General features: G+C 41.1%; 1 protein-coding gene and 1 long non-coding RNA gene across 6 annotated transcripts in view; both read right to left on the reverse strand.

The window, feature by feature from the left end:
* Positions 1 to 297: 297 nt before the first annotated feature.
* Positions 298 to 9,082, reverse strand: LOC135260647 (high affinity immunoglobulin epsilon receptor subunit gamma-like). 5 transcript variants are annotated; one of them, XR_010331708.1, is made up of 6 exons: positions 8,885 to 9,081; positions 3,072 to 3,163; positions 2,559 to 2,591; positions 1,542 to 1,568; positions 819 to 1,108; positions 298 to 762 (listed from the first exon to the last, which is right to left on the reverse strand). XR_010331708.1 is itself a non-coding variant. In XM_064346069.1 (5 exons), the coding sequence occupies exons 1-5, from the start codon at positions 8,943 to 8,945 to the stop codon at positions 1,052 to 1,054; spliced, it is 264 nt and encodes an 87-aa protein (XP_064202139.1). In that variant the 5' UTR covers positions 8,946 to 9,082; the 3' UTR covers positions 298 to 1,051. The 5 variants fall into 5 exon arrangements, 2 of the variants coding, with proteins under 2 accessions (XP_064202139.1, XP_064202138.1); XR_010331707.1 differs by having other exon boundaries at positions 298 to 766; XR_010331706.1 differs by having other exon boundaries at positions 813 to 1,108.
* A 2,727-nt stretch (positions 9,083 to 11,809) lies between these two features.
* Positions 11,810 to 11,943, reverse strand: part of LOC135260649 (uncharacterized) — a 632-nt gene continuing 498 nt past the window's right edge. The window contains exon 3 of the long non-coding RNA XR_010331709.1: positions 11,810 to 11,943. This exon is cut by the window's right edge and continues 61 nt beyond it. This is a non-coding gene — a long non-coding RNA (uncharacterized LOC135260649).

The raw sequence follows: 11,943 nt of genomic DNA on the forward strand, positions 1-11,943 counted from the left end.
TTACCACCTCCAGGAACACACATGCACACACACACGTGTATGCATACAAACATACATATAAGCACTCAAATGCATGTATAAACACACACACATGTATGCATACAAACATACATATACACACTCACATGCAACTATAAACACACACACATATGCATACAAACATACATATACACACTCACATGCGTGTATAAACACACACACACACAGATATTCACAAACATGTGCAATATAGCTTATAAACATACATGCCCACCCTCACCACATGCACACACTTTCAGTCACAAACACAGAAATACCTTTTAATATTTTCAATTAGTTTCTTCTGGCATTAATTTTATTTTCATTTATATTTGTATACAAAAACACATACGTATCATCAATTACATTTTTGTTTTAAAACACAGATTAAAATTAGCATGATGACTTTGTAAAAGAACATTTTAGTTTTAAAAAAAAGGCTATTTGAAAAACCGAGAATACATTTCACACTTTCTTGCTTAGTGCCCCACAAACCTCTTTTTTTTCTCTCTCTCTCATAAGGCAAGGCAAGGCAAGGCAAGTTTATTTATATAGCATCTTTCATACACAAAAGCACATTCAAAGTGCTTCACATAGATACATAAGAAAACACAGAATAAGAATAAAATAAACACATGAACACCTGCTCATTTCTCTCTCTCACGCACACACGTACAAATACACATTTCTCCCTCTCTCACATACACATCTTACACACACACACACACACACACATACACATTTCTCCCTCTCTCGCATACACATCTTACACACACACACACACACAAACATACAAATACACAGTTCTCCCTCTCTCGCATACAAATCTTATCACACACACACTCACACACATATGCGGATATAACATCGTCATAAGCAAACAAATTAAAAATAAGAAGCTTTGCTCATGGTCCAGAAGCTGATGGTTGATGCCCTGAGAGAACCAGACGTGGAAATTGGTGTGACATAATTGAAAAGGGCGGGGCTTTGCTGAAACCCCGCCCCCTTTCTTCCAGGCACTCTTTCACGGCATTCATTTCTTCTGACCCCCGATGGTCTCATAGGTGTCCTGGGCATGAGGGGTCAATCCCTGGGAAGGGTAGACAAAAAGGGAAAAATGAAAGTGGAATATTCAGGAACATAATCAATAATCAGTAATCAACATCAATTTACAATGACTTGCAAATGTAGTCATTTGGTGGACACTTTTATCCAAAGGGACTCCAAAAAGGGCATTTAAGCAAACAGCACAAGGGACAGTAATAGGGAAATTAACGATCAAATATGTAATGTAATAAATCATAACACAGTGAGCAATAAACGGGAAATGAAACAAAACCGTATTTTGTTGCAGAGACCAAAACACTTGTTCTAATGCGTTTCTCAAGATGTTGACAGATGCTTTTAATAAATTGCAATTTATGATGAACTGAGACCCTAGTCCAAACACATAATATTCCCTAATAATGAAATATGAAAGAATACTACAAATAACAGTTATTAAATAATTAAAATCATCTTACAGTGTAGATGCCTTCTTCAGGTTTTTTCTATAAAATAAAAAAAAACAATAATGTTTACTACATCAACAGCAGTAATACATACACACACACACACACACTCACACACACGCTCACACACACGTACACATACATGCACACACACACACACACTCATATTCACACACACACGCACACACACACTCACACATGCTCACACACTCACATTCACACACACACGTACACATACATGCACACACGCACACACACTCACGCACACACACACTCACACACGCACACTTACACACTCACAGCCCCCGCCCCACCCCCCAATTGTGAAAGTCCCTCCTGGGGCTAAAAGCGGAAGAACAAGGAGAGGAAGAGGAGAGAAAAGTGATCCTCTCTCTCTCTCCCTCTCGCTCGCTCTGTCTCTCTCCCTCTCGCTCTCTCCGTCTCTCTCTCTATTTCTCGCCCTCTCTCTCCATCACTCTCTCTCTCTCTCTCCCTCTCACTCGCTCAGTCTCTCTCCATCTCGCTCGCTTCGTCTCTCTCTCTATCTCCCTCTCCCTCTCGCTCCCCCTCTCTCTCTCAGAGAGAATCTCCTGTCGTATAATAAAAATATTAATTTGTCGCCACATACAAAGTTACACCACACATGAACCATACCATATGCGGTTTTGTTATATTCGAGCATGTGTGTGTATGTGTGTGTGTGTGTGTCTTTTTTTACGTGAGTGTACGCTAAGTGGAAACTGTGACTGTGTGTTTATAAATACAGACACGGTGGTCACTTCTCTGAAACAGGAAACTGACGCGCGCACACAGCAGACTGGAGACAGAGAAAAAGAAACCACGGTCCGAGAGAAAAACAGAAGTGACGGGAAGAAGAAGAAGGAACTGCAAATACAGCGGCAGCCTCCTGTTCTCATAGGCAACCGCATCTGTGATCTGACCTCCCCAAATATATCACTGTAACATCAATATAACACACACACACACACACACACACACTCTCACACACACTCACACTCGCACACTCACCTGAGAATGACCTAAATTGCTTCCTGACCCCATCTGCAGGAAAAACACAAAGGCACAGGTGTATTTGAGAGTAACAGTAGTAGCATCTGGGTTTAGCAACAGTAGTTGGGTGTAACAGCAATAGTTGGGTTTAGCAGAAGTAGTGGGGTGTAGCAGAAGTAGTTGGGTGTAGAAGCAGTAGTTGGGTGTAGCAGCAGTAGTGGAGTGTAGCAGCAGTAGTTGGGTGTAGCAGTAGTAGTTGGGTGTAGCAGCAGTAGTTGGGAGTAGCAGAAGTAGTTGGGTGTAGCAGCAGTAGTGGGGTGTAGTAGTAGTAGGGTACAGCAGCAGTAGTGGAGTGTAGCAGCAGTATTTGGGTGCAGCAGCATTAGTTGGGTGTAGAAGTAGTAGTTGGGAGTAGCAGAAGTGTTTGGGTGTAGCAGCATTAGTTGGGTGTCGAAGCAGTAGTTGGGTGTAGCAGTAGCAGTTGAGTACAGCAGCAGTAGTTGGGTGTAGCAGTAGCATTTGGGTCTTTACCTTCAGTCTGCAGTACAGCACAGTCAAGACGATGCCGTAAACAAATAGGATTCCATCCAAAATGTAGCAGACATACGTATCTGGCCCCGCCGCTACACACCATGAGCAAAAACGCATCATCATCATCAACACTATCTTCACTACACTGATCATCATCATCATCATCATCATCATCATCATCTCTTTCATTGATTTTAGTGTATAAAATGTATCAGAAATAGCAAACCACTATCCTTTCTGTACTGTATCAAAACAATTAAAACCAAAAGATAACCTGAAATTGTACAGTAATCTGAAATATTTTTTGGAACATAACTAATTATTCTTTAACAAATAATATATTTCAAGACAAAATGACATAAATCTAAATATTAGTACAATGACCTTTTTTTCCTCAAAAAAAAAACCTGGCAACTTTATTATTTAATTAAATATTATTAAAATATTACTTAATATTTAAAATAAGGTATCATATGCATTTTTGTGTTCTGCACTGTTTTAACGGACACCAGGCCCTTCTCCAGCGCTGACGCACATATATCACCTAATCACACCGCAGATAAAGTTAAACATTGCATGCCTCACCCAAAATTAGCACTCTTACAGGCCTCTGAAAGGGGATGTGAGGAGGGGGGGGAGGGCATTTCCTCTCTCCCGCCATCACATATTTGGTTCTGGCATACACAGTTGACATGTTGTCAGCATCCTCGTCTTCAGACTTGGTCCCAAACAGAAATGTCTTCCGTTCGGGCCCCGTTACTCTATGGTTTTATATATGTTTTATGTTATCTTGACATTATATAATCATTATATAATGCGTTGGTTAGACCTACGTCACTTGGAGTAACTTGGGCACAGTGTTACAATAAAGATATAGAGACTCTGGATAAAGTACATAGAAGGGCAACTAAACTGGCTACCGGCATGAAATTGAATAGCTCATGAGGATAGACTTGGGGAATTTCATTTATTCAGCCTTAAAAAGAGATAACTTTGTGGGGGTTTTTACAGAGGTTTTCTTACTACTTAAAGGGATCAGTAAGTTGAGCCACAAAAGATTCTTTAGGCTGAACTCTGTTAGCAGAACATGGGGCCACAGGCTAAAGTCATCCAAATGGAAAATTCAGAACAGTCATATGGAGAGTTTCCTCTTCTCAAAGAGTTATTAATGCTGGGAACAGTTTGTCAGTACAAGTGGTTGAAGCAAAGAATCTGGTGGTATTCACAGCCAGGCTTGATACAGTACTGGGTACACTGTAGTTTTTTATTTGGCTATTTATTTGCTTATTTATTTATATATCTATTTATTTACTTATTTGCCTTGTTTTTGTTTTATTTGCTTTTTATTGGTTTTGCTGATTTACACTGTTCTGATTTTATTGTTTTATATTGGGTTTTATTGTTTTTGAGAGTTTGATTATTTTTACTGATTGTTTGATTCACTGCTCGCTTGTTTTTATTGGTTTTGTTGGTTTTTATGTTGATTATTTATTATCTATAGTGTGTACCTATTTTTTTTTTATTTAAAAAAGGAATGATGAGCCAAGTTTGGCTGAATGGCCTATTCTCGTCATAACATCTTACATTTTTTAAATGTTCTAATGTTCTGATTTCTTACAACTTTACTGTTACCAGGGAATCAAATAATGTAACATAAAACACTGACTGTTACTCCAGAATCAAAATGATGTAACATATAACATTCGCTGTTACCAGGGACTCCTAATGTAACAAAGAGCATTGACTGTTACCAGAGATCCAAATAACGCAACATAGAACACTGACTATTAATAGAGAATCAAACAATTTAACACCAAAAACTGACTGTTACAAGAGAACACCCATTAAACACCCATTAAAGGGGGCGACTTAGCTCAGGAGGTAAGACTGATTGTCTGGCAGTCGGAGGGTTGCCGGTTCAAACCCCGCCCTGGGCATGTTGAAGTGTCCTTGAGCAAGACACCTAACCCCTAACTCCTAACTGCTCTGGCGAATGAGAGGCATCAATTGTAAAGCGCTTTGGATAAAAGCGCTATATAAATGCAGTCCATTTACCATTAAATGCTCTCTGTCTGACTGGCTCTAGCATTTGAAAACAGCACAGACCAGTGAAGATCTGGTCGTGAGTTTTGTATGTTGCATGCTACACATCGGGGCGGTGATGTGAAACAGAGTTATGATAAAATAATCAGTATTAGCTCTTCTTGCACAACATCTGGAGAATCGATCCCTTCTTCACCACCCACACAACCCAGCTCTTAGTCCTGGGGCTGATCATCTCCCGTCCGGACTTATACAACGCCCTCCTTGCCTCTGGATTGAACAATGTTCTGGCACAACTCTTCGCAACTCAACCAACGTGCGTGAAAAAGAAGGACAAAAACTAAATGCAAAAAAATTTCAGCCACTCTTGGGTGAGCGATGGAAGTAAAAAATGTGTTTATTGTAAAACATTTTTTTAAAAGGACAACAAGTTTCCGTTGAGCCTTCGTCAGGGTGATACTGCAAGATTGTCCTCACAAAGCTCTCAGCCGAAAGGCGCCGGCATTTTAAAGTGTTTTACAACAAATACATTTTTTTTTTACTTCCATTGCTCCCCCAAGAGCGGCTGAAATGTTTGCATTTAGTTTTTGTCCTTTTTCTTTTTCATGCATGTTGGTTGAGTTGCAAAGGAGTCGTGCCAGAACAAGAGCGGCTGAAATTAATTTTTTTTTTTTAGCGTCTCGTTGTCTGGCCATCCAGCCTCCGCCCTCATCATGCCTCTGTAGCTCATTCACAAACACGCTGCCGCTTATCAGATCTACGGCCTCCCCAGAGTCAGCCACATCACACCCCTCTTATCTCCCTCCACTGGCTCTCTCTATCAACGCCACATCAAATTCAAAATGGCGCCCGCCCGTCGAGCAGTTAAAGGGGCAGCTTCCGTTGCATATTCAGAAGACCCTGCACACCCACCAGACCTCTCTGCTGTGCCACTTCAGGCCCATCTGCCCCAGCCCCCCCGCCATTGGCCTGCACTTCAAGGTCACGTCTCCTGTCTGTTCCGGCAGCCACGGTGGTGGAATGAGTGTCCCGCTACGGTCAAGAGCAGCAGAAACCCTGCCCATCGTCCGGCACAGACTTGAAGACTCACATCGTCCGACTGCACCGTAGCTTCCCTCACCCGATTTAAATATTGTTTCTTCCTTTGGATTTTATTTTTGTGTAATGTTATAGGTATACCCATGTAAAGCAGCATTTACAAAATGATATTTCAATATTTTAGATTTGGGGAAGGTCATTACTTTCACTGTTCTCCTGCACCCCCATGCACAGGTCCCTTGTCCAGACAAGGGTACTGCCACACCAGCAGCAACTCTAGATCCTACATCTACGGGTCAGTAATTCTGAAAAAAAAATTTTTAACAAGAGCCACAATGACAACAACAAACAGAACTGCGATCAAACCGGAGAAGTTAAGATCGGATAATCTGGATTTCAATGTAAATGGACTGCATTTACATAGTGCTTTTATCCAAAGCGCTTTACAATTGATGCCTCGCATTCACCAGAGCAATTAGGGGTTAGGGGTCTTGCTCAGGGACACTTCGACATGCCCAGGGTGGGGGATCGAACCGGCAACCCTCTGACTGCCAGACAACCACTCTTACCTCCTGAGCTATGTCGCCCCACAAATGTATATTTCTGGATTTGTCACAGGAAATGAAAAGGTGCAATTTGTACCATGACAGAAAAGAGTGCGTCAGTGAAGTCTGGAAATCCAGCTGACAGCACATTAGTGTCGTATAAAATTAATAAGCGAGACAAAAACAGTTCTGCGCACGTCTCTGCATAAAACCAAAGCGAGGTGCAGGTGCACAAACACGGCTAAATGTGGCACAGCAGTACAGGCCTCGGTGTGTTTAAAGCTAGAGTACTGATTCAGTTGTTTGAAGCAATTCTCAAAAGGGAAGGTTTTATTTTATGCCTTTGGAAAGCATCTCCATTAACAAGAGACTGAAAAGCAACAGCAAAAATAATAATCTAGTTACTCTCATTACTGTTCAGTTTAAATATTTAGCAGTATTTCCTGTTGCCAAAGACATATTCCGCCTTATTCCTACCCTTCCTTTTCGGCGAAATTTGTGTATTAAAACTCATAAGCACTTGACTCACGCAGAACTTCCTCTTTCTCAGGGACCGTGATGACCGTTGATTTTTTTCCAAAATGCCATATTTTCTCTCTGAGGGAATACTTCTTTGTTTTGCTTACGGAAGACCATCACCACCAATTAATTTACTCTCACGTGACTACTTATTTATACTGAAACGATTTCTATTTTTTGTCCATAAACTGAAAAACAATATTTCAGGGAAAATCTTCCGGTCAGAAATTGCCTTCGAATCACAAAAACGCATAGGTGTACCTATTGCTGCTTCAGAATAAGATTGGTATGACAGATGCACTATTAGTGGTGCCTTTTGTGAATACTTACTCCATGAGAAGTATGGTTCATGCGGGTTAGAACAAATAATGATTTTACATAACTTTATAAACAGGCTACATTATTCAAGTGATGAACACAAAAATTACACTGGCGACTATCGCGTTCTGGTTAAAATCAAGCTGTTTGGAGGAACCCACCATTCATTAAAAATATGTAACTTGGTTATATTATATCCTTGTTGTTTATATTTTTTAGGCAAATGCATACTTATGATTGTTTGTATCGTCAAAACATTTTGTTTTAGATCAACAAGACGTCAGTATCCAGCTTTCACTTCAATAATGAATTCATTTCAATTATGGAGGAACGTCGCAAGTGAGGGAATAACATAACTAAGACTTGAATTTTACTTTTTTAAACGATTAAAAGTTAATTCCCTTTGAGATATTAACAGCACATCTGAAATAATTATTGAAATTCATATAAAGCGGGGTCAGCTTTCACTCAACATTTTTTTGTTGAGTGAATGTCGTGTTGAATTGAGTGCAGCTCGTGAACAGTCCAAATTAATTAAAACGGTCAACTTCTCGTTTGCGTTTGGTTTCCACACTACTGGTACTTATGGGAGAAACAGAGAATCACAGTAAATGTACATCAGACTCTGGAAATTCACCATTAGCATACCGTACGGTCTCGTGCAAACACACACAGTAAAAAAAGTTCAGCGTTAATTCAACTCTGACAAGAATACAAACGAGTCCAATTAGTAGCTACACATGAACGAATGAAATAATTCTTATGCAGTAACAATACAACAAACAAGCAATACTATTGTAACACAACAATCATTTTAACACTCAGACTCAGACATTTAAACACTCAGACTCAGATATTTAAACCCTGTTCCCATTATGTTTTCACCGTAGACAAAATAATAGGCTACTTATTTTAACATGACATGAAGATTATTATTAATAATTATTAATAGCAATTTATTTTATAAAACACTGCCCCAATGTTTAATGTTTACTCCGAAAAAAAAAACAAAATTGCATTTTTAGTAACCAATTAATTTACTAACCAAGACACATTTGCTTTTTAACTCGAATTGATTTTTATTTTTATTTTATGGAAATGTATTTGAGATAGATTATGTTCAAGACGACCCTTATTATTATTCGTGCAGACTTACACACAGACCGAGTGAATAATGAACTATTTGAATGTGCAGAACTCCTCAATCACGCTACATGCCACGCATTACATATTACACGCAAGGTAGATGGGATACACTACACAGGCATTTCTTTCAGTTTCTAGGGTGCTGATGTCGCAGGGGGTGGGTGGGTGGGTGCGTTTAGGAAAAAGAAAACGCAAACGTTTCACACTCACCGGCGCTTCCAAAATTCAGCAGCGAAGCGATCAAAAACAACGGTTTAAACTTCATCTTTCCAGACACGAAGTATGAAGCGTGACCAGAGTTCGACTCGGAGAGGACTTCTGTCGATGAATCCGGCGGAGTGGTCTCTGTCGAGGCGTTGCAGTCACACGCGCTGGTAGCTCACGACAGGGGAAGGAAGTGGCCAAGCGGTGTCCAATCTGAGTTGCCATTTGGACCACCCCCTTCAAAATGCCGCCTCCGTCTTTAAAAAAAGCGATGGCCGAAGGGGAAGTAAGGGCATTCCATTTGCTTCAGTTTTAACTTTCAAGATCCGCAAATGTGGTATGAAACGAAGAGCTACAAACTGTACATTCAAAATGCGCAGTATATCATTTTTACACACGCACCCTCACACACGCACATACACTCACTCTCTCTCACACACACACACACACACTCCCTCTCACGCTCTCTCACACACTCACACATATGCACACACACACACACACACACACACAAACACTCTCTTACACACACACACACAGCTGAGCAGAAGGAGATAGCAGGACAGGGCCCTGACGTGAACCACTTCCTGCAGGCAGCGCTGCCACTGCAGAGCCAGTTTTACTGTTAAAGCAACGGATCCTGTGATTGTGCTTTACTCGCATGCACCAGCACACTGTGGCACCACCGTTTCCTCACACGGTCTATGGCGACACTGTTTATTCACCGTGTATAATGGGTACGAGTAAGATGGGCATAATTAATACTGTTGACCAAAATGTGTTGTTCTTGGCCAGAGCATGAATAATCCGCAGATGACGACTGAGGACATTTACATCAGAAAGAGGAAGAGAGAGGTCACCATGGCCACTGTGAACAGAAAGACACAGTAATGCTGGTCACCATGATCACTGTGAACAGAAAGGAACAGTAATGCTGGTCACCATGATCACTGTGAACAGAAAGGAACACTAATGCTGGTCACCATGACCAGTTTGAAGAGAAAGGAACAGTAATGATGGTCACCATGACCACTATGAACAGAAAGACACAGAAATGCTGGTCACCTTGACTACTGTGAACAGAAAGGAACAGTAATGCTGGTCACCATGACTACTGTGAACAGAAAGGAACAGTAATGATGGTCACCATGACCACTGTGAACAGAAAGGAACAGTAAAGCTGGTCACCATGCCCTGACAGAAAGACCAGTATGTCACATATGAACAGAAAGGAACAGTAATGCTGGTCACCATGACTACTGTGAACAGAAAGGAACAGTAATGCTGGTCACCATGACTACTGTGAACAGAAAGGAACAGTAATGATGGTCACCATGACCACTGTGAACAGAAAGGAACAGTAAAGCTGGTCACCATGACCACTATGAACAGAAAGACACAGTAATGCTGGTCACCATGACTACTGTGAACAGAAAGGAACAGTAATGCTGGTCACCATGACTACTGTGAACAGAAAGGAACAGTAATGATGGTCACCATGACCACTGTGAACAGAAAGGAACAGTAAAGCTGGTCACCATGACCACTGTGAACAGAAAGGAACAGTAATGCTGGTCACCATGACCACTATGAACAGAAAGACACAGTAATGCTGGTCACCGTGACCACTGTGAACAGAAAGGAACAGTAAAGCTGGTCACCATGACCACTGTGAACAGAAAGGAACAGTAATGCTGGTCACCATGACCACTATGAACAGAAAGGAACCGTAATGCTGGTCACCATGACTACTGTGAACAGAAAGGAACAGTAAAGCTGGTCACCGTGACCACTGTGAACAGAAAGGAACCGTAGTGCTGGTCACCATGACTACTGGTCACCATGACCACTGTGAAGAGAAAGGAACAGTAATGCCGGTTTCTAAGACCAAGGGACAAAAAGGAACAGTAAAGCTGGTCACCATGACCACTGTGAAGAGAAAGGAACAATAATGCCGGTTTCTAAGACCAAGGGACAAAAAGGAACAGTAAAGCTGGTCACCGTGACCACTGTGAAGAGAAAGGAACAGTAATGCCGGTTTCTAAGACCAAGGGACAAAAGGGAACAGCAACGATTATCTCGGTGAAACCACCAAATCTTGCACAGGAGAGAATTTAACTTTCTTGGAATGGGACAGTGAGTAAGAGGCCAGAGCAGTTCAATACTACGTGTGATTTTCAGGCGGCTCTGGCCGCCACCCCTTCCCCCCAAAGAGGAAGTACCTAAATTTATTTTGCGGCTCAGCTACACTGCAGAGCAAAGCGGAATCACATGATACATATTTCGGAACGTCCAAACCAGCCCATTTGAATCTAGGGGTTATACAGATATGACCAAACTGTCTCCAAATATTATCCCAGATTTGACTTTTTCCTTCTGAATTTGGAAGAGTCTCCACTGACCCAGGAGCACAGGTAAATTACCCAAAAGCACCTTCAGCCAGATCCCGATTCTTTACACACTAAATGTTACAAATTGGAACACCTCAGTTCACCAAGTCTTGCTGAGCTTTAAACATTGAAATGGGGATCATGAGAATGAGCCGAATCCATTGGAGAAACTGCGAGCAGTCGTTTGTAATAAAATTACACACCACAGACCACACATGAAATATGGGTCGTAGAAGCACTGTAAGAAAAGTACAGAGAGGGGCAACAAGACTGGTACCAGTTTACTTAAAAACAAGGGATTAAATGGTGGATAAAACCATGCTTCTTGCACACACAGCCAAGTATGCTACAGTCACTGACAATCTGCGCATATTGTAATCACAAGGAGAATCACTCTACATTGAGATGAAAAATAAATAAATAAAACCGTGTGCATTAATTACTGACAAAATGTGACTACAATACAGGCCACTGTCTGAATCAGATTAATCCAACAACAGGATTTTCATAAAATAAAAAGGTCCAAACTCTGAAAATTTTAAATATTTATTAGGATATACACAAATGAAGGAGTAGGAGAACGAGGATGTGTGTCTGGACAGCACTAAATCTGTAAGAGAGACAGAGACCAACCGACGGAGTAGTTGTAGTTGTAGTAATGCCTCTCCA

The sequence above is a fragment of the Anguilla rostrata genome, chromosome 8 (assembly GCF_018555375.3).
Source record: "Anguilla rostrata isolate EN2019 chromosome 8, ASM1855537v3, whole genome shotgun sequence".
NCBI classification, from domain to species: Eukaryota; Metazoa; Chordata; class Actinopteri; order Anguilliformes; family Anguillidae; genus Anguilla; species Anguilla rostrata.